Below are 22,937 nucleotides of genomic sequence, written 5' to 3' on the forward strand. Positions count from 1 at the left end.
ACAGCAGTCTGTCCACAGCCTTGCCTGTGCACCATCCCTCAGACCCACAGCAGCCTCAGACATCCTTTCCTGCCCACATCTGCCTTTCTCCATGGTAAATAAGCTTCATAATTCTTAAATTATTTCGCTTACTCTTCTGTCATGGGAATTAAGTGAATCTTTAGTGAACACTATCTTTAATGAACACTATCTTTAATGAATATAGAGCGTGCGCGCACACACACACGCTCTCACATACACCCTTGCTTAGAATCCCTCTCAAGCTGTTTGTTGTCATCTCAGATAAAGTTCCCGAAGGGAGCCCATTCCTCAAAGTCAGTGTCTGTCTGCTCGGCAGGCCCCACCCTGCGCATGCTCTGGTCAGCGCTCCATAGGAGGATTGTGTTGCACAGGCCCACAGTGACTTTGCTGAGGAGACCACTTGGATTTGTGTGGGGAACAGATGACAGCAACGTCAAGTGGGGGTGGGGGCTGTTTCTCTAGCATTAGCTGAAGAGCAGCCCTGCTGTGTCCTGGGTCTCAGCAGCAAAAGCTGTGTACCCTCTGGGAAGGGACAAGTGAGGAGCCACTTTCTTCGGGCGTCCTGAAGGGCTGACAGGTCACCCTTTACTCTGCTCCATTCTCTTGCTGCTCACTTGAGTGTCCTGTGGTTGTGGTTGTAGGTTTGAAGACACTCATTGCCTTCGTTTTCACCCCCTTTCCAATTTTTGTGTAGACTAGTGTGTTCAGACCTCATCTGAATTCAATTTCATGAGCTGTAATGATACTGAGAAAATGTGGCTTGGTGCTGACTTCGGCCATGTTTCACCCTCTGCAACAGATGAAACGTGTCAGCTTCTGATCGTCTGCCAGTTTCTGCTCCACATGACAGCTAGGATCAGCGCACTTGCCCTGTGCCACTGACACAAAGCACAGGTCCCTAATCTGGGGAATCTGTGTAAACTCTTTGGCTCCTTGAACAATCAAAGATTAATGCAAGTTTGCATCCATAATTTCCTAATTCCTTGTGGGTTTGTTTGTTTTGTTTGTTTTTTTTTTTTTTTTTTTGGTTTTTGGGGGTTTTTTTGTAAGTCTTTCAGGGTCTCTTAGGATAAGTAACTGTTAAGGATGACTGAGCAGAAGTTTCAGAATCCTGGAATTGAGGTTTGCATTGGGACTTACGATGACAGGTTCTGCTTTTGTTTGGTTGTTGTTGTTTAAAGAAATTGCCTAGAAGAGGAACTCTTTGTTTTAAAATAAGCCTGTTACAAACATTTTTTGGCCTTGGTCCCCTGATGTCACACTCTAAATTTTGTGTAGAAAGACCAAAGGAGAAGAGTGGAGTGCCACCTAGAGGCCTGTGCCAGAGCGCCACCTAGAGGCCTGCGCCAGAGCACCACAGCTTCCAGAGCATGCCCTGGCCTCCAGCACTGAAGTGTGTGAATTAAGAACACACCTCTCTCTCTCTCTCTCTCTCTCTCTCTCTCTCTCTCTCTCTCTCTCTCTCTCTCTCTCTCTCTCTCCTCTTCCTCCTCCTCCTCCCTCCCTCCCTCCCTTCTTCTCCCCCTCCCTCCCTCTCCTCCTCCTCCTTCTTCTTCCCCCCCCCCCCCGCCCCCTCTTCCCTCTCTTTTAAATGATGACAGACCTGTATGTCACAGATGCTACACTTCTGGATCTACCCTTGCTGCTCTCGACATAATTTTAGAATGAAAACGCCATAGTCTCTCATATAGGAACTGCACTTGAATAGACTTTGTTCATAAAGCAAAACCAAATTGATATTTTTATTTAGTATCTGTTTTGGATTTTTTTAAGTTATAATACATTAAAAATTAAGAATAATTATTTAAAAATGACTCTGAGTATATTTCATGATAGTGATGTTGCCATGAGTGCTGTAGAAACTGCAGAGTTAAATTGGTTCTGGAAAAAATAGATGACTAGACTGTATATCCACCCGATGATGTATTATAGACAGTCGGCATATCCTTATGGTAGCTGAATATATTAACATTTCAAAATCTTGTTTGTTCATTTATAAATGGGGGGATCTTTATAGTACCTAACCTAGGATCGTTATGAAGACTAAGTGAAATAAAAAACATTTTTATAATGCAGTCTTATTTGGTTAAGATGAATATTCAATAAATATTTTTTCATATATTCAGCTCCCATTAGATATAATAATCATTTTGATATTGGATATTTCATATTGCATATAGCAGTAGAAAAGACACGTGCCTTGCATTGTGACAGAGGTAGTCAGAAAGTACAAATATGAACAAGAGAAGTCCTTGAATAACTCATGTAAAGAAAAGTCACATGACACAGTGAAGAGTAACCAAGACTGTTTTCATGTCAGAGGTCAGGGATGTGTTTCTGGGGAAGTGACAGTTAAACTCATACCTGCATGATGGGGAGCCCTCCATGAGAAGGCCTGTGGTGTATCCATTCCAACTAGAGGACCAAGCGTGGAGGCCAGACAGCGGAGAGAGCTGCAGTGTGGGAAATCAGACAGGAATCTTTTAAGCCCAGGAGTTGACATTTCATTTTGAGGATCATGAGAAGAAACTATAGAGTTATTAAAGTGGTGTTAGTCTAGCCTTAGCAAAATGCCAAAGGTGAAAAGACTACAACTGGAACAAGAACAGAAGCAGAAAGACCACTTAGGAACCTTTTCTGGCTGTCTAAGCAAGCAGTGATGGCTCGGCTAGGACTGGTGTGGTTCGGGTGGATGGATTCTTTGGCTCTGTAGGACTGGGGCAACGTAACAGTTGTGGTTAATGGCACCAGGTCAGGGATTGGGGAGATGACTCTGTGGGTAAACTGCTTGCAGTGCTGTGTTTGGATCCCTAGCACCCATGCAAAACTAGGCACAGTGGTACACACCTGTAGTCCCAGCGCTGAGGACAGGGAAGCGAAGACCTTGGGTTCACTGGCCAGCTCATGTAGCCGAGCTGGGGAGCTTCGGGTTTATGAGAGTCTCCGTCTCAAAAATACAGTGGAAACAACTGAGGAAGCCACCCAGCATTACCTCTGACCTACAGCCTGTTCACATAGACACTGACTGACACACGTGCACACACCCAGGTGGACAGCTAGACTGGTGGTTTGGTTCTGGCTTGAAAACCATGTGACTGTGGACGCTGTGCTTAATCTGGGCCATTTCTACAGTGGGAAGGATGCTAGCACACTGCTCTTAGGAGTGTGGTGGGACCGAGGTAGCAGTTATAAAGTGCTGTGAAGAATACATGAAGGGTGTGGCCTCATCACCATCTGCCACCTTCCTCATCTCTGTTGCTCCAGCATGGTCATCAGAGCTCCCAGTTTACACAGAAGAAACGTCTTAAAGTGGGTGGCTTTGAACTTAGAATATAGGCTTCTGATTTAGAACTCTTGTCCTCTCTCCAGGATAACCTGGAGTATGAGTTGCCAGAGAGAATCACCCACTGGCTGGATCTGTAGGCTCTGCTCCATGTCCCTGTAGTGTTGAATTCACACTAAGAAAGTTCTGAGGTGGCCTGTGTTCATTCCCCTCTTCGTGGCCCTTATGCCATGAGTAACTCCACACTGCACACCTAACCCAAAGTCACTAATACGCACATAATGATATGTGTGGGAGGCTAGAGCTGACCATCTTGAGAAGCTCTAAGGTGCTGAGTCTCTCTAGAAGAGTCTGCTCTTCGTTCTATTAAAGGGGGCACACATACATGTCAGATATAGTAGAAGCATTTACCAGACTGCCCACTTGAGTTTCTTCTTTTTCTCCATCTCTCTCTGCTTTGCCCATTTCCTTCTGGGGTAAACAGTGAAGCAGGTAGAGATGAAGGAAGAAGAGAAGCAGCACTTGAGGCAGGGAGCCTGAGACTCTCCCTGCTGCCCTCAGACCTAGTCCCTCAGCTCTACCAGGGCCTCCCGTCACTAGCCTGACGGCCGGCCGCTGTTTGTCTGTCACAGAGTGTGAGCACTTGATCCGCCACATGCTGGTGTTAGATCCGAATAAACGCCTCTCAATGGAGCAGATCTGCAGGCACAAGTGGATGAAGCTCGGAGATGCGGACCCCAACTTTGACAGGGTGAGCTGGGCCCCTTGCCTCAGGGAACTCCTCATTAGCTGCTTGTCTTCTGCAGTGATTGTAATCTGCCCAGGACCCAATGAGATAGGCAGTGGGAAGCCACTGCTGGGTAAAACCAAAGTGACATGTGAATTCACAGGGAGCCGCAGGACCCAGCTAGGCCGTGGAGACCAGTGATACTGGGCTTTACCAGGGCTCCCGGCTAGGCTGTGGAGACCAGTGATACTGGGCTTTACCAGGGCTCCCGGCTAGGCCGTGGAGACCAGTGATACTGGGCTTTACCAGGGCTCCCGGCTAGGCTGTGGAGACCAGTGATACTGGGCTTTACCAGGGCTCCCGGCTAGGCCGTGGAGACCAGTGATACTGGGCTTTACCAGGGCTCCCGGCTAGGCTGTGGAGACCAGTGATACTGGGCTTTACCAGGGCACCTGAAATCATCGTTTGTTTTTGACTTCCCAGACAGCATACTCCCAGTTCTACAGCTCACTCCCACCAGAATGCCTCTCTTGTCTGAGTGTGCTCACTTCAACAGCTTCTGGAACATCCTGCTGCCCCCCATTGTGATCATTCCATGTACCCCAGGAACTCAGGAAGCAGGAGGGTTTTGTCAGCCCATAGCTGATTGCCAGAGTTGTCTTGCTTAGACTTTGTATGAGACCCAGAGAATTCATAGCAATGGGGCAAAGAACAGATTGGTCCCTATGTACCCCATGCCGTGCTGATGTTGTTAACTGGGGCTTTGACAGCTTGCCTCTTTCCACATTACAGTTAATAGCAGAATGCCAGCAACTGAAGGAGGAGAGGCAGTCGGATCCCCTCAACGATGACGTTCTCTTGGCCATGGAAGACATGGGGCTGGACAAGGAGCGCACACTTCAGGTACCTGAGGAGTGGAGAGCAAATAAGACACACAGCCTTCCTCTTTCCTGCCTTCCCTGCATTGTTTCCTTCCTGAGCTCTTGGGTGTTTGTGCTTTCCTCCCTTTTCCTCTTCCTTTGCCCTTCCTGGGCCTGAGAGGGAAGGAAGAAGCTGCTTTGTGTTGTGCTGGTGGTGTCTGGTGTGTCACTGAGGCACCACCTCAGGGTCTCACTCTCCCTTTCTCTTTTGGTAGTCATTAAGGTCGGATGCCTATGATCACTATAGTGCAATCTACAGCCTGCTGTGCGATCGACACAAGAAACACAAAACTCTACGTCCTGGAGCACTTCCCAGCATGCCCCAAGCCATGACTTTTCAAGCACCGGTCAATCTCCAGGTGGGCAATGTCTCTGTGACCTAGGTGAGAATGGGTTATACCAGGGTAAGGGCTAGCCACTGTTCGTCAGCTTTTGGTCAGGAGAGATTCCTGTTCATCCATCTATCTGTGTTTCCTTTCCTCTGCTGTCAGAAGACCATCAAAATCTGAGTCTTTCTTTGAGAGAAAGTGGCATGACAGAAATAGTTACCTTCTTAATTTTAAGAAGTAGCAAAATTGTTGTGAGATACCATTTTCCCTAAAGAATGCTTCCTTACTATGTCACCTGAGAACAGAAGAACCAGACTTTGGCATTTAAGACTGCTTTGAATATAATCCTAGCCACTGGGAATCTGAGGCAGAGGGATAAGTTCAAGGCTAGCCTGGGCTACATAGCAAAACCATGTCTTAGAGAAAGGGGTGAGTAGAGAGACTACTTCAAAAGCTTCTAGTGTCTCAGCTCTTTGTGTGTCCTTACACACTGCTTTCTAGGCGGAGCAGACAGGCACTGCTATGAACATTAGCGTCCCGCAAGTTCAGCTGATCAACCCGGAGAACCAAATTATAGAGGCAAGTAGCCATGTCTGATCACTGTCAACTGAAACCACTTCTCTTCCCATAGCCACAATGCCTTCCTTCTTTCTGATTTACTTCTGATCAGCTGTGTTTCCCTCCACCTTAGCCTGATGGGGCCTTGAACTTGGACAGTGATGAGGGTGAAGAGCCTTCTCCAGAAGCCTTGGTTCGCTATTTGTCAATGAGGAGGCACACAGTGGGAGTGGCTGACCCACGGTAAGTACCAGGTCAACATCCTGCCCAGTACCAAGGCAAAAGGTCCCGTCAGGGTTGAGTGCCTCCTGTGGCACACTTTCTCCTACTTCATGATATAAGTAAGTGGCCACACTAGACCATGGCCAGTCTGACCAGTTACAGTCCCACTGTATGCAGTGGCTCTTAAGTGAGTGTGATAGCATCTTTGTTGACACTGTTGGAGTTCTTCTAGTCTAAGTCATCCAGAAGTATTCTGTAATATTCAGTTACATTTAGCAAAGTGTAGTGGCGCACGCCTTTCATCCCAGCACTTAGGAGGCAGAGGCAGGAGAAACTCTTGAGTTCAAGGCTAGCCTGGTCTATATATTGAGAGTTCGAGGACACATAAAGAGACCCTGTCTCAAAAAATAAGTAAATAATTCCACCAACTTTAGCAGCTTTTAGAGATACCTCATGTTCTATATTGAGACTCTTCTAGAAAGAGGAGACAGGTGGTGTGGCATCATTTTTATATGTGGACAGAGGCACTTGCCTGGTACAAGCAAGATTCAGGGTTCAGTATCTTGCTCTGTTCCAAAATGAACAAGAATCCCAAAACACATTTCCCAAAGTGTTCCCTGAGACCCTCGTGTAGGGGAAGTGGACCAAGAACCAACTCGATCCATTTCTGCTCTTTAGTTGAGACCTGTCAGCACGAACAATAGCCCATCTTGTTGCTGAATTTTTTTATTCACTGAGCAGGAAAGAGAGAGTTGTAGCAAGCCTTCTCCTGAGAGTTCGGCTCAGGGCAGAGCTGGCTTTCTTATAAATGTCTGTCTTCTGAGCGGATCCCTAGAAGAAACACCCATGCCTGCTGGTTTGCTTGTTTTACGTGCTTGTTCTCGATGTGATCAAACAAGCAATAGAAAGAACATTTGGGTTCCACAGAATGTATCACTGTTGAGGGGGGTGGAGTCGTGAGTCGTGATTAGTGGAAAAATCTCTTATTTAAAGTCTGCTGGGCATGACAGTCCCGAACATCCAGTTCTTATCTGTCCTGTCAGCACTGTCCGGTCAGCAACTGCATTCTTTCCCTGGTGAATCAGTTGCTACTTCAGGCAGTCATTGTCCTAGCGGATGCCCTGTGCTCTCTAGAAACTTGCTGTTCACCTCTAGGCTTTGATAGCCTGGACTGGAGTTGTGACAGCCTGATGTGTCTCCTGTTGACTTTCGAAAGGGATCAATGAAGAGTAGAATCCCCAATAACTCAGAGTGAAAGTCTACACAGCAGACAGACTTCCGCTTTGCTTTAGTGTCTTAGACAGAAGTAGAAATTTAGGAGAAGAGTAAAGAGGGCGCTCTTATACCAGATAAAGACCCTCAGTTCAGACCCTCAGGGCTCATAGAAAAGCCAGCTGTGCAGCCTCTGTTGTAACTTCAGCTCCATAGAGTGGAGACAAGCAGATGCACTGAGCTCACAGACAGCCTGACAGGCAAGTCCGTGAGAGACCTGGGAGAGCATGGGAGAGGAAGGCTCCCTACCTCTGGTCTTCATACTCATGCATAGACATATGTTGGGACACCCACAAACGTTTACAGTTGTACACACACATAGACTACATCTGCACACACATGTACACACATATGAAAAAGATAGAAAAAGTCTGGCAGTGATGACACACACCTTTAATCCCAGTATTCACTAGACAGAGGCGGGTGGGTTTCTTGAGTTTGAAGCCAGCCTAGTTATAGAGCAAGTTCCATGTCAGCCAAGGAAGGATACACAGAGAAACCCAGATCTCAAAAGACCCTCTCATCCACCTCCGAAAAAGATATGTGTGTGTGTGTATGTGTGTGTATGTGTATATATATATTTATACACATACATATATATGCACACATATATGTATGTGTATATATATGTATATATATGTGTACACATATATAACTATATTGTTTTTTTTACTGCACTAGTTACAGTGGTAGTACTGACTCTGAGACTTAAACACTCAGAGAACCACACTTGTCTCTTCTGTTTTCTGTCAGCACGGAAGTTATGGACGATATGCAGACGCTCCTGCCCGGATTTCCTGGAGTGAACCCACAGGGTCCGTTCCTGCAGGTGGCCCCTAACATGAACTTCATGCACAACCTGTTGCCCATGCAGAGTCTGCAGCCAACTGGGCAGCTTGAGTACAAGGTGTGTGACTGTGGAAAGGGCCTGTCCATGAGAAACCCACTTGATCTTGCCTTGGTAGGCTTTCACAGGACTGACTGTTTCTAGTATCGGAGGGTTTCCTTAGGGAGGGAGTTCCCTTTTGTAAACTGCTCTGGTGATGGAAGGATGTCTCCAGTCCCCTCACCCCAGCAGATCCTCTAACTGTAGTAGATGAGGGTGGGCCGTTGACTCCATGTTTTCCAATCTCACCACTGGATCTGCCCACTCTCCTGGCAGGAGCAGTCTCTATTACAGCCGCCTACACTACAGCTACTGAACGGAATGGGGCCCCTTGGCCGGAGAGCCTCAGATGGAGGCGCCAACATCCAACTGCATGCCCAGCAGCTGCTCAAGCGCCCACGGGGACCTTCCCCACTTGTCACCATGACACCAGTGAGTAGCAGCACAGCCTGGCTTTCTCAAAGGTTTTTGATAAGAAGTCTGTGATAAAGGGGCTGGACTTGGCTGAAAAATCCACATTCCTCTCTACTGCGGCGTCCTGTGTGTTTTCTCTGACCTGCCTCCTCTTCCACAGTAGGCCACACAGAGACACCTCAGAGGACTTTCCCCAGCAAATGCAGTTCACACAGGCAGTGCTCTCTAGAATGAATTGCTTTTTAATTTTTATCTTATAAAGATTAGTTGGTGGTTGGGGAGGTGGGTGGCGTGCTCGTGCCACAGTGCATTCGTGGAGGTCAAAGGACAACCTTAAGGAGTCTGTTCTCCCCTCCACCTTCATGTGGGTTCCAAGAATCAAACTTACTCTGCAGGCTCGCACAGCAAGTGCTTACTGCTGAGCCATCGCCAGCTCTCCTGTGCTCACACCACCTACCATCTTAGGCTCAGCCTCAGGTGATCATAAGATTACACTGTGGCTCTGACTTCCATTTTGTACGATGGTGACATGCAAAGGTTTAATTTCACACATTGGTTTCTGTTTATTTCTGGTGTTTTTGTCATGGTTCCATAGGATTAAATAGTATCTCCAGAGCCCTTCTGAGCTACTTAAGGGAGTACTGCTTGAAAGTGTGTGGTGACTTTTGTTCTCTGATCCATCGTGGATCGATATGTTTTAAAACACTCTGTTAACAGAAGCTCACCCTGGCTTTCTGTGCTTTCCTTCTCTTGGGTTTGGTCACAGAGCACTGTGTGAGCTTATGAGCCATATTGTCAACAGCACTGCAGCTCAGAAAACAGCTCTGCACCAGAGCTGTTGGTGTGCTGGTCATGGGATCAGAGACAAGTTCAGCTGTGTGAAGTATCTGAATAGTACAAAAGCTCGAAAGGCCATGCAGTCCCAGCACCTAAGAGTCAGGTGCAGGGGGGTCAGTGCAGCTTTGAGGCTAACCTGGTCTACATAGTGAGTCCTAGTCTAACCTCAGCTACAGGGCAAGATACCACCTTAAAACACCAGCATGGCAGAGTGACTGCCAAAGTGAGTGCCATGGCTGACGGGTGGCAGAGGCGCTCCATGCAAGGTTAGCATTGGTTGGGAAGGAAGCATCAACACCAGCATGGTGGAAAGTGGGGTGATTTCCTCTGTCCAACGGACTTGTTGCTGCCAAGGTCACTGACAAGCTCTTGTTGATAAATCCAGTGGGCATTTTTAATCTTTATCTTTTTGGATGTCCCAACCCTGTCAGTCATTGTTGACCTTCCCCTCCTCCGCTTTGCAATACTTTTTTTTTTTTTTTGGCTCCTGTAACATTATCCTAGGTTTTCCTTCATCCAGTCCTCTCTGCAGGTTTCTGCTCAGATTGACTTAGCTGGGGTCCATCTCCTCTCTTCTCTGGATGAGCCTGTCTGCTCCCTGTCAGCTGCCATCTGGCCCTGCACCCAGAATGCTCTTCCGAGTTCTACACATCTGCATGTGTGATCACCTCCACCATAGGTTTAGTGACTACCTCACAAGTACTCGAAGTGTGACTGCAGCATGTGACAGTTGTCTTTCCCTCCTGGGGACAGTGACAACACTGTTACCACCCTAGTACTAACACCAGCTAGGAACATGGATTTTTTTTTTAATCTTTATGCAATTATTGTTATTTCTGCTGTCAATCAATTATTTGGTGCCTATGAATAAATGGCTGACATCTCTCCATCTCCCCCTTGCCTTCAGTCGTGGTCATCAGTCACCCGGATTAACGCAGTGGACTCACAGCTGGTACCTGGCTTGACTCCTGGTTTCCACTGGCTTCCCTTTTCACCCTGCAATAAAGAGACCCCACTTTTCCAAGCACAGATCCTGTAACTCTGTGCCCCTGCTTACAATCCTGTAGTGATTCACCACTGCCCATCCCAAAATAATGTACAATATTCAAGGCCATTTATAACAACGTCTTTCCTCTGCCTTAGCTATAGCCACTTCCTGTCCAACTGTTTACTCCACCCAGTGGAGGATGTGAAAAATTCAAAAGTTGGAATTATTTCAAGAAGTTTTTGTTTTTGTTTCTTATTTCCCAATTTTAAAGAAAGTATTTATTTTTATTTTTATTTTTATTTTTATTTTTATTTTTAATTAATGAAAGATGTATACCAGAGTGTGGGTCCTGGCAGAGGAGTTTGGTTTGAGCCACCCAGTGTGAGTGCTAAGAGCCAAACTCAGGTCCTCTGCAAGAGCAGTATGCTCTTAACCCTCCCTGTGCCATCTCTCCAGCCCTGTATTCCAGGGCTTTAAAACGTGGTCATCGGAGTGTGATTTCTGATGTAGTGCCTGAGGCATGGGTGATGCTGGGCCAAGAACATTTTTTGAGTGTGTATAGCATTTCTGTCTTCACACAGAGGAGAGCCAGGAGCCCTGTGCAGTGCTTCTCACTTCGTTTCTGTGTCAGAGTATAGTGAGTATTTTAACACATGGAATTGTAGCTATTTGATTATATGTTATTTGACAATGTATTTTCAATCACCATGAGGCTTTTCTGGAGTTCAGACATCCAGACTCTGGGACTGAGGTTATTGTGACGTTACCATGTCAGTTCCTAGGCACTCTGGGTAGGCAATTCTATACATTCCAGGTCCTTAGACACTGCAGGCCTTCTCTCTTCTCTCAGCCTGGGACCCTTTTGCTCTCTGTGTACACCTCGGGTCTCAGGCTAGCTGCTGCTTCCTCCAGAGTGCCTTCTTTCCTTCCCCAGCTCCCATGGAGGACTTGAGAGCTCCATCCTACTCTTAAGATTGTCTGCTCATTTGTGTCTAAACAAAGGCAAAGCCCATAGCTGTGAATGCACAGCTGTCCTAAAGGAGGCCTCCAAGTGTTAGATGAGCAAACATTAGATGAGCAAATGCGTGCCTATGAATAAGGGAAGGAACCCAGACACATCTCCTAAGCCAGATGGAGCTGGAAAACTCCATCTGAAAGACCATCCTCTATAGGCCCTGTTCTAGGGAATCCTTTGAAATACAAACATTAACAAGACCCTTGGCCTCAGTCCAGTTACCAGAGTTGAGGGCATCACAGAGTAAGCTGCCATCCTGAGCCTTTCCTTCCTGTCTCTCTGCAGGCAGTGCCGGCAGTTACCCCTGTGGATGAGGAGAGCTCGGATGGGGAGCCAGATCAGGAAGCTGTGCAGAGGTAATGTGGCATCTGGCAGTGCTTGCAGAACGTCCTTGGGCAGGCTCCCCTGCAACCAGCGAAAGGTCACCTCTGCCCAGGGAGGTGGTGCAGTGCAGCTTCAACACTTGTGTGGTCTCTTTGCTCAAGCCAGATGGCATGTTCCTCCCCACACGGAAGTAACAGAAGACTGCCCAGAAAATTTCATTTCTATAAGCGCCATTGGAAGCCCCTTAAGTGACAGCAATAACCTTAAGAACGATTTCTCTCCTCCCTCCTTGCTTCCTTGTCCCCCGCGTTCATATTGCAACTCTGATAGTGTTCAGAAGGCCTAAGCCTGCTCCTACCTGCCACGAACTGTTTACTGAAAAAGAATTGGAGATTTGAGATGACAGTGATCCTAGCTAGTCTGGCCATGGACCTCTGGCATGGACTCCTCCTTCCCAGGAGAATGAATGAATACCTCCTGTACTGTTTGCTGTGTGTTTCTTCCACTCCCTTGTACCACAATGAGATATTGGGAAGAAAAAAAAACACGGGGGTTGGGGGGCAGGGACAGATGTAAATATCCATTGTTTGCAGAACCTTGTTGAGAGATGCCTGGTACACAGAGAACGACGGTGGCCATCAGACATGCTGTGCAGTCTGATGGCCTCAGTCCCAATGCCATGGGCTTCAGCTCCATGCATGTCCCCTTGTGGAGTTGTCTTCCCTAGTTTCTGTGGAGGGGTTTTCACCAGAATCCAGCATGTATTTTACCAGAAATACAGGTGTTCTTCAAGATTATATGTTTTTCCTTGAGGGAAGTTGAAATAAAATGGTTTTCATGGGCTCTCGGGGAAACTTTGGGTGTTTTTATCAATGGACATTAACCACTGATAGCCTTATCTAAGCAAGTTTGTATACCACAAATTACAGTCTGATAACAGCTTTTAGCTTATGTAGGTAGTGTAGTCAGAAATGAAATAAGAGCCTTATGGTTGTTGTTCAGGATTGTTTTTCTGCACCCAGGAGGTCTATATAAAAGACCAAAGAAGGTAGTCTTGTGCAGAAAGAAAACCCTAGTGATCAGAGGTGTTGCCAGCCTAGACAGCAGAAGAAGTAAAAAACCTGGTGATTTTTGCCTCAGTCTGATGCTCTTGCGTCTATGGTTTGCTGATAAAATGAGTTTGCAAATGAGTCCCACTGGTGTCCTGAAGAAATGAGAAAGTAGGGAATGTACTGGGGTCCCGCCTTCCCTCCTTGAAAAGGTACAGCTGTGTTTTACCGTCTTTGTCTTAGAGTTCACTTCCTCTGGCCCCACCTTCTTCAGACCAACAGTGAAAGGCCAGAGTGCCTGTCGGTTTGGAGAGAAAGAAAGGAATCTTGCTTCTCTTATCTGTATCCAAGACAAGCGAATTACTGAGGAAGCCTGGACCAGACGCCGGCCCTGGGTCTTGTTACAGTGCTGACCAGTGTGGGTTTGCCCGCTCCTTAGAGTCAAAGGATCATGGAGGCCTTGGCCTTCCCTTCCATCCCCTTACCTTTCTTCTTTACCTCCTGCAAATAGCTCTGAATATCCCGTGTGGTTTTATTTCCTCATCCTCTAAGCTGGTCCTCTAGGAACCACATCAGTTTTTCTTCTCCAGTGATTGAGTTTTGGTCACAGGACATAGGGAAGAATTCAGTTGTCCTCAAATGAGGGTCTGTTTTCTTTGGCATGTTGTAAAGACACCACAGTCCTCTGACAGCAGGAGACATAAGTTGACTCTTTCTGAATACCTCGGTAGTCCCTCTAGAAGTAGGCCTTCGCTTCTATTTCCTTTGACTTATAGTTTAGAAATTCGGAGAAAAAGTAATATGTAGAAAGATAACTTCTTCTGTTGAATGGAGTGAAGGAAATGGATTCCGCTGCTTTTGTAAGCTATATCTCCCTTTCTTCTCTTAATGGCTACTCTCAAGCTAGAAACCAGCCTCTTCAGTGGTGAGCTGACTTCTGTTGGCCAGTTAGACATGCTTCACCTCCATCCTGTCGGGGGCTGCTTACCATGGCCCTTCTGGCACCCCACACTGTCCTACCTAGTGCTTCAGACTAACTTCTGTTGCTTCTTGCTCGGGAACATTCTTGTCTTTTTTTACTATGAAATGTCCTCCCTGCTTGTTGCAGGTACTTGGCAAATAGGTCCAAAAGGCACACACTGGCCATGACCAGCCCGACAGCTGAGATCCCACCGGACCTGCAGCGGCAGCTAGGACAGCAGTCTTTCCGTTCCCGGGTCTGGCCTCCTCACCTGGTACCTGACCAACATCGGTGAGTAGCCACTTGGCAGTGTGAGCGTCCCGGAGGCTCATTGGATCAGCACCCTTCTGACTAGTCTCCAGCTCGTGGTGACTAGCTTTAACTAGAAGCCACTGCCATCCCGAGCTCACATCTCAGCTCCTAGCCCTAACCAGTGCACAGGGCAAAAGCTTTCTCTCGGATTCTGGAGCAGCCGAGGCTCTTCCATCTTATTTCTTAACACAAGTACTCATCATCTGCAGCTGATTCATGTAGGCCTCTGAGGGAGTGGTCCTCTTCGAAGGCAGCTCTAGAAATGAGGACTTCGTAGCAACAGTCCCAGATATGACCGCTAATAGTGCATCGCCTTCGGAAAAACGGGCACTTGATGTGGCGTTAGAGCCGAGGCTGGCTGTAGGCGGAGGCACACCCCTGATGCGTGGTGGAACAGCAGCGTTGCATCCTTTTGAGTACCGCGTTTGGGAAGTCATTCTTTGACTATTCTGACAGCAAGATCTTTCGCTAGGCCTCTGTTATTTAGAATTCATTGCCTTGAAGAGGGAAACCAAGTTTCACCATCCTGACTAGAGAGACTTCACTGATTCCAAGGTAGCCTGGCAGCAAGAGAGCTGAGATGATTGTCCTCCATGACTCCTTAATGACCGGCAGTCTTAGTCATGTCCGTTCTGATGTTGTCCCCTAGCTCCCAGGCCACATTTCCCAAGTCAGCAGCCATTGCTTGATCTTGTTTCTTCCAGTCTTCTTGGGGTAGGGTGAGGTAGTGGACTGCAGACTCCTAGAAGGCTAAAAGCAGTTGGGTTCTGAGGAAATTTGGTGTATATGCGTGCTGACAGGAAGGAACACTTGCAACTAGCCACTCTGATCAGCTCCATATAGTGGCCTCCTCGTGCCTCTCCCCGAGTGAGCATCAGTAATCAGTGAGGGCGAGTGAACTCTGAGCAGACAGGGGCATAATTAGTTCCACGCTGGATCTCCGGAAGAAGGAAGATAAGCTTTCATAACTGACCGTGAACAATTTAGAAAGAAAAAGTCCTATTAGGAACTGAAAGAAACTGTGAAGGTTCTCATGCAAGATTGTGGTGGCGCAGTCCCTCGCTGGAAACCCCTGAGGGAGCTCCTCGGTGCTGGCTGGCTGGTGAGCTGCCCCCGCCCCCGAGGCAGCTCGGGGGACTTAGGGCTGAGCACTTGCACTTGTTCTGAAGGTGCTTTTCTTGCTCCTCACTCCTCTTCCTCGCCTGATACTTGATTTGCCAGCCCTCCCCAGGGCCTTCTGTTTAGCTTTTGTCCTTTGAGTACCCTAACGTACTTCTCTGCGCGCCTCGGGAAAGTGGTGATGAGCATTGTCCAGCCAGCCCTCTTCCAGCACCCTCTACTCTACTGACATTCGTTGTTAAAAGAAGACCACAGCAGCCTGCGGGTCCATCCGCAGGACGCACATTGCGCCTGCAGGCTCTGCCAGGGCCTTGCTACCTAGAGCTCTGCCGCCTGTTCCATGTGCACATGTGTTACTTGGGTCTCTAGGGCCAAGGCAGTTGAAAACTGCAGTTTCAAAATTTGAGTTGGAAACAATTGAGTGCTTGAATGACAAATCGTGTGCTGTGGGGCGGTGGGGTCGCTATACAAACTCGCAAGAGATTAACGTTCCTTCAGAAGAAAAGAGAAGTGTTCTAAGACCGTAAAACACATGACGTGATGTGGGCAGCCTGTCACTGGATTCCTTTCGTTTTTCTGGAACATGATTAAAAGAACAGAATATATATCTATTCTTTGTGTTATAATAGGTGAAGTCCACCATGGAGACCGGCTGGTCAACATTTTCACCCCTGGAAATGTCTGATTTAAAAGTTAACACAAAACAGTTTCTATCCAGTTGGGGGCTGCATCACTGTTGGCAGAGTAGAGTTGAGATAGCAGCCTATATTATATGAGGCTGCCCTAGGTGACCATGGTTGCTATTGAAAGCAAAGTTACACACGCTTGACACTGCCCATGGCTCTGCAGTGAGCAGGTTCCTCAGAACCGATCCCCTGAAGTTTACTGAGCCAGGCTGAGCTGGGACCTGACTTCACAGCCTGAGTTTCCGGAAAATTCTGCCACACCTTGAACCTGGGATATTCTTGCTGTAATGAGAAGGAATGATTTCGTGCAGAAAGACGGCTCGAAGAACATCTCTGGGTGACGGAAACCTGTCTATTGCCTGAAAATACTGCAAGTGTAGGCATCAAATTTGAGGGGAAATAATACCGGTGCTGTGTTTTAACTCAGAGTCTGAAGTACAGACAGAACAGGCTCCTCCTGCAAGCATCCTTCATGAACTCGGTGTCTGGACTGTGACATCCACCCCCCCTCACCCTGATTAATTTGTCTTGTATGTTACTAAACAAGGCTCCATTGCACATTTCACCAGCTCACTACTGCTTGAAGCTTCGATGACGTCTGAAGGAGTGGTGTCAGTGAAGAGAGTAAGGGCTTTCACCCGACATCAGAACTCTCCTGGCATCGCTGCCTGGTCCTCATTTCTCCTCAGCCCTTCCCTGTCTGCACTGTATTTGAACTTGCTTGTTCGCCTGCTTCCTTGGCTTTGGCTCTGCTTCAGTCCAAACTGGCGAGGTTACTCGCCCGCCTCCTTACCATTGGCTGAGCGTAATGTCATCTCTGCCCTAGACCTGCCACCCTGACCCTTTCCATCAGCTGTGGGGATGCTGCCTCTGCAGTCTTTAACCTGCTTATCTCAGCTCATAAACATCTCTTTCTGGTTAGGCAGCAAGTGTAGGTGTTAGCCAGCCCAGTGCTATCTTAGGGCTCCTGATCGTTGCCTCTTCTCTCTCCCCGTAAGACATGGCTGTGTTCTGATTGAGCACTGGGGACCCCTCTGTCAGCAGGAGGTTGGGCAGGTGCTGCTGTGTGAGGAGATGCCATTCACAGTAGGAGGGCTCGTGTGTGTTCATAAGGTACGTGCAGGATCTTGAGGCCCACATTCCTGAGGAATGCGCTGTCTCCGTGCTGGGATCAGAGGTTCCTCTCTTCCCCCACCCCAGCCTCCGCCCTCCCTTCTCTAGAACAGAACTGTGAGTTCCAGGCCAGACCTTTGACCACAGAACTGACTTTGGTTTCATCCTAGCCATACATAGATTACTGCCAGAGGTAACTTGGGGTCAAATGGTGAATTCTAAGTTTCTAAAGATACCAGGTGGTGATCTGGTTTTAAAAACCATAGCTTGCACAAAATTATTCCCCCCCCCCCCAATGTAACTATAATAGAAAATAAATGAGTGACTATAAAAACCAAGGCTCTGGTACAGCCAGTCCGGACAGTACTGAGGAGTTGCACCCTGCTCTAGTATGTTTATATAAGAACCAGATATAGTTGATCCCAGTACTTCAGCAGGCCTGGGAAGTAGAGTCAACCTAAGGTAAGTGGAAGTGGGAGATAAGGGTCTATAGTCCACTAAGGGGGACAGCCACCTCAGGAGGTGACACAGGAGTACCAAGTGCAGGGCTCCTCATGCATCCGCTGTCTGTGTATTCATGTAGAACCATGGTCCCTGTGTGATTGGTCATAGCCCTCAGTCCTGGCTGCTAACTGTCTCTTCCTATATATTCAGCTCCACCTACAAGGACTCCAACACCCTGCATCTCCCTACGGAGCGTTTCTCCCCCGTGCGCCGGTTCTCAGATGGGGCTGCAAGCATCCAGGCCTTCAAAGCGCACCTGGAAAAAATGGGCAACAGCAGCAGCATCAAACAGTTACAGCAGGTAATCTATGGAGGGGCAGGGGGAACAGCGCAGTGTCCGGCATGTCCGCCCCACTGAGGTGTTCTAGCTTAAAGCAGTATAGCTTTCTACTGTGTATTCATATTATATATGCTGCCCTCCCTAGGGTCAAACTTGCTTCCCTCATAATGAGACTAGAAATTTTCTTCCACCATCTGTAGTTGATTGGGAAGGCATTTCTGCTTTGATTTTCTTGGGGATGGTACTTCTAAGCAATCTCTGCTGGCCCCTTGCGTGCAGGTCCCTGGGTCCTAGTGGACCCAATTGCTGTACCTTCTCACCCCAGGTATAATCTCCAGCTGGTGTTGCTCCCAGAGGTAGGGAACCTGCTCCCAGGCTACTCTGAAGGGCCAAGAGCATCAGGCAGCATGTGCTGTGTGTTTATATTTGAATCCACACTAGCCGTTCCACAGTGTGTCCTTGGTGTTGCCCCCTGTTTCCCATAGAGCAAAGCACGGAGTTCCTGTGTCCATGCCCAGAAGGACACTGTTCTTCAGTGGCTCATTCTGCCCATGAGATCTTAGGGGCACATCTGCATCTGCTGAGTTCACCGCATGGGGTAGACTTGGCCATGTCCCCTTTGTACCCACTGCTTTCCCTTCAGGAGTGTGAGCAGCTGCAGAAGATGTACGGGGGGCAGGTTGACGAGCGAGCCCTGGAGAAGACCCAGCAGCAGCATATGCTGTACCAGCAGGAGCAGCACCATCAGATCCTCCAGCAGCAGATCCAAGTAGGCCGTCACTCACTCTTCACTTTCTCCAGTGTGGTTTTGAATTTGCTTCCAGGCTCTGTGTGAGCCTGCGCACTGTCTGAAAGACTCCGGGCGGAGTGCAGTGCGAGCTGTGTTTATGGGTGACATGTCTGATGAAGCACAGAAGCAACAGTCTGAGTCACAGACACTACTTTCTGTATCTTCCCAAGAATAGCTCTGATGACCTTTGTGGCTCATGACACTGTCACTCCCTCCTTTTGTGTTTTAGGATTCTATTTGTCCTCCTCAGCCCTCCCCACCTCTTCAGGCTGCATGTGAAAATCAACCAGCCCTCCTCACCCACCAGCTCCAGAGGTAATGAACCACTTAGCCTCTAAGTGAATCGTTGGCTGGACAGCATGGCACCCTGGTCTAGTGCATGGGAAAACTTGACTGACTTGAGCATTTGGGGTAGTCTTCTAGGAAAACAGGGAAGCGGATTTAAAGTTTGAAGGGCTTCCCACTACTTCCTTTGCCCCATGAACATAGTAGTCTGACATTCATCGCAGGCCAGGCCAGTGAGTGCTGCATTTGTGGCAGGGAAAGACTGGTGGACAGAGATGTGGGCAGGCTGTGGTGACCTGCTACCATGGCCATCCGCCCCAGACTACAAGATGTCTGTCTGTATGGATTGTAGGCTGTATGTTACCTCCAGATGGCTGCGTCAGCTCAGGAGGCTTATGTGCCTGTTCTGTCATTTGTAAGGTTAAGGATTCAACCTTCAAGCCCACCCCCCAACCATCCCAGCAACCATCTCTTCAGGCAGCCAAGTAACAGTCCTCCCCCGGTCAGCAGTGCCATGATCGCGTCTCACGGTGAGTAGAAGCTGCGGGGGTATCCATAATGGGTCATGCAGGAAAAGCCTTGCGATTAGGCTTTGATCTGGTGGTGGTGGTGGTGTGTGTGTGTTAAATTTTGTTTCTTGACTGTGATACCCTGGGTAAATTCCTTAACTTCTGAGTGCCTTTGCTTTCTCAATAATATCTGTAGTAATAGCAATGCTTAAGAAATTATATATATAAAATGTATAATTATATATATATATACACACATATATATTATATTACCTGGGACAGTACCCAATATAATAAGGTTAATATAGGTTAGCCACTATTAATGTAGCTACTAAAACCCTCTCCAGTCCTCATACTAGGTATGAAGACTGATGGGTACAGTTCCTCAGATCCAGCACACAGTCAGATCTTTCTCTGTGTCATTGGCATTGTGGAGAAGCATAGAATTGCCTGTGCGTTCTTCCTCCTCCAGGTGACCTTAGGTCAGAGTTAGAACTTGGGTTCTGTCCCAGAACTGCCACATGAGAATGTGTAACTTAACCAACTCTCAGGACCTTTCCTGTGCATCCTTGGTTAAGAAACACTGCATACAACCTCTGCTACTTACAGTCCAGCCATAGACCAGCTCTTGGGAGAGTTAGTTAGAAATACAAATTCTTGGGGAGCCCACCTGACCTAATTCTGTGGGTAGGGCCCAGTGAGTTAGACCTGTTTGTGCCAGTTACTGGTCTTGTTTTGTATAGTGAGGTTGAAGAAGGCTGTTCTAGATGCTACCTGCTGTGGGTCTCCTCTAGTTGGCAGGTAACCTGGGCACTTGGTCACCCTGTGGTCCCTTCCTCTGCAGGTGCTACATCCCCCTCCCAGTTTCAAGGCTTACCCTCCCATGGTGCAATCTTCCAGCAGCAACCTGAGAACTGTTCTCCGTCTCCCGGTGTAGCACTAACCTGCTTGGGCCTCCAGCAGGCCAGCCAGTCGCAGCCAGTGACCGTCCAGCTACGGGAGCCAGTTGATGTGCTCGGCAGCATGGCCGGGGCAGCTGCAGGCTCTGCAGGGCGGGGCATCCCCATCAGCCCCAATGCCAGTCAGATTCAGATACAGCACCGCACCAGCCTCATGGCTCCCTTCAGCTATGGGCACCGGCCCTTGTCCAAGCAGCTGAGTGCTGACAGCGCAGAGGCCCACAGGTAAGGCTTCTTGTTGATCTAGAGAAGAAACCCCTTAGCCCAGTGAATGAGAAGGGACAAGTCTGCTTGTGCTCGTGTGTCACCCATTGTCAAAGCAACATGGTGGGTTTGAGGTGAGCTTATTGATGAGCCAGATGATTAGTGAGACGAGAAAAATGGCAGAGGGCCTTCCTGGTGGCTGGAAAGAAGGAGGGTCTCTAGAGGAAGGTAGAAAGATGTCCACTCCCTTATCTTGTTATTCTAGGGGTCTTCCTTCTCTGTTGTCTGTAAGAGACCATTATTCTAAACAGCTCAGATTGTTTTTTAAGAACAGCTAGATTAAACTTGGTGTCTAGCTCTGTGGATAGATAGGCAAGCCTGAATCCTGGGCTTGAGTCCCTGAAACCAGAGAAGCCAGGTGTGGTAGCACATCCCCAGAACCCCAGCTCTCTAGAGACAAGAGGCAGGAGGATCAGGAGTTAAAGGTCCTCCTCAGCAACATAGCAAGTGGGGCTAGCCTGAGCTGCTTAAGACCCTATTCAAAAAACCGGCCAAGGTCAGAATGTTGCTTTCAAGATTATTACATGCCCAGTGCCTTATGTCTCTTCAAAGACTTGGATAAGCAAATAAGGGGACACATAGTGGTGGAGTGAACAGACCTCCCTGCCACAGCACAGGTCTGTACCATGAGATCTTCATGCTAATGAAGGCTGGTGACTGTCCCCAGGGGAGCTGGGGTAGTTGTTACTGGAATGCCTGCTACTTACACGGTTTTGTGTCTGCAGCTTGAACATGAATCGGCTCTCCCCTGCCAACTACGACCAGGCGCATTTACAGCCCCATCTGTTTTCGGACCAGTCCCGAGGGTCCCCTGGCAGCTACAGCCCTTCAACAGGAGTGGGGTTTCCTCCAACTCAAGCCCTGAAAGTTCCTCCACTTGACCAGTTCCCCACTTACCCTCCCAGTACCCATCATCAGCCGCCACACTATACCACGTCAGCACTGCAGCAGGCCCTGCTGTCCCCTACACCGCCAGACTATTCCAGACACCAGCAGGTTCCCCATATCCTTCAAGGACTGCTCTCTCCCCGGCATTCACTCACCGGCCACTCGGACATTCGGCTGCCTCCAGCAGAATTTGCACAGCTCATCAAAAGGCAGCAACAGCATCGGCAGCAACAGCAGCAGCAGCAGCAGCAGCAGCAGCAAGAATACCATGAATTGTTCAGGCACATGAACCAAGGGGATGCTGTTAGCCTAGCTCCCAGCCTCGGGGGACAGAATATGACAGAGCACCAGGCTTTTTCTTATCAAAATGCTGACTCCTACCACCGCCACCACACCAGCCCCCAGCATCTCCTACAGATCAGGGCGCAAGATTGTATCTCACAGGGTCCCTCGCCCACCCCCACCCATGGATATGCCCATCAGCCACCACTAATGCATTCGGAGAGTATGGAAGAAGACTGCTTGTGTGAGGGGGTCAGGGAGGGCTTCCCAGACAAGAGCTCAAGCACGCTGACCAAAGGTTGCCACGACAGCCCTCTGCTCTTGTGTACCAGTGGGCCTGGGGACCCTGAGCCTTTGCTGGGAACTCTGAGTCAGGCCCGGGAGCTGGGGACCCATCCCTACAGACACCAGCCAACTGCCACCACGTTCAGTAGAAGTAAGGTGCCCAGCCGAGGTAAGAGTCCCCTCGAAGTAAAAATCTTGGGGGAATCTGCTGTAATTTAAATGTGCAGGGGTGTTAGCTTGGTTCTGCTATTATTCTGTGCTCCTAAAGAAAACCAAAAACCAAACAACCGTAAACAGACCCTCAGGACCATTTGGGGAGAAGTGAAGCATGTGGAAAGTGGCAATTAGTGGGTGAAACGTCACTTAACAAAACAGACTGATACAGTAGGTAGCACCAGGACATGCCTGTCCTCACCGTGGTGTCTTGGAGTCCAGATTTGCCTGGCTGTTGTCAGAAAGCGGCGGTGGAAACAGTCAGCAGTACTAAGGAAATGGGTAAACCATGGGCTCAGAGCCAGAGCCTCCAGCCCCGGCCTCTGTCCTGACTGGGGGAGCCCTGTTCTCATCTTCCTCCTCTGTGCGCAGAAGTGGGTGAACACTGGCCCTCTGCAGCGTCTGTGACAATCTGAGCGTTTATGTTTGTACAGACTGTGTGTGTGTGAGTGGGTGAGAGAGAGAGAGAGAGAGAGAACGAGAACTTGATAACTAAGTGTGCTGTAGACTGTACTGGGGCTGCCTGCATTTTCATCTAGAGACAAGAGTTTCCCTGAGTAAGTTGTTAGCATGCTCGTGTTTGCATAGTGAAACCAGAGCTCCAGCCCCCCCCCCCCCCCCCCCCCCCCGGTAGCTTCACTC

At 48.5% G+C, this 22,937-nt stretch overlaps 1 protein-coding gene across 3 annotated transcripts in view; it reads left to right on the forward strand.

The window, feature by feature from the left end:
• Positions 1-22,937, forward strand: part of Sik3 (SIK family kinase 3) — a 212,914-nt gene that overhangs the window by 177,613 nt on the left and 12,364 nt on the right. For 2 of the 3 annotated variants that reach the window (XM_076925019.1, XM_076925021.1), the window contains exons 7-21: positions 3,937-4,055; positions 4,824-4,934; positions 5,167-5,310; positions 5,782-5,859; positions 5,972-6,081; positions 8,086-8,239; positions 8,495-8,650; positions 11,758-11,828; positions 13,954-14,097; positions 17,691-17,841; positions 18,464-18,589; positions 18,840-18,925; positions 19,316-19,425; positions 20,249-20,588; positions 21,353-22,251. In XM_076925019.1, the coding sequence (XP_076781134.1) occupies positions 3,937-4,055; positions 4,824-4,934; positions 5,167-5,310; positions 5,782-5,859; positions 5,972-6,081; positions 8,086-8,239; positions 8,495-8,650; positions 11,758-11,828; positions 13,954-14,097; positions 17,691-17,841; positions 18,464-18,589; positions 18,840-18,925; positions 19,316-19,425; positions 20,249-20,588; positions 21,353-22,251 (2,799 nt within the window). The remainder of the gene's footprint in view (positions 1-3,936; positions 4,056-4,823; positions 4,935-5,166; positions 5,311-5,781; positions 5,860-5,971; positions 6,082-8,085; positions 8,240-8,494; positions 8,651-11,757; positions 11,829-13,953; positions 14,098-17,690; positions 17,842-18,463; positions 18,590-18,839; positions 18,926-19,315; positions 19,426-20,248; positions 20,589-21,352; positions 22,252-22,937) is intronic. The other variant, XM_076925020.1, reaches the window with a different exon arrangement.

This window comes from Arvicanthis niloticus, chromosome 26 (genome assembly GCF_011762505.2).
Source record: "Arvicanthis niloticus isolate mArvNil1 chromosome 26, mArvNil1.pat.X, whole genome shotgun sequence".
Taxonomy (NCBI): Eukaryota; Metazoa; Chordata; class Mammalia; order Rodentia; family Muridae; genus Arvicanthis; species Arvicanthis niloticus.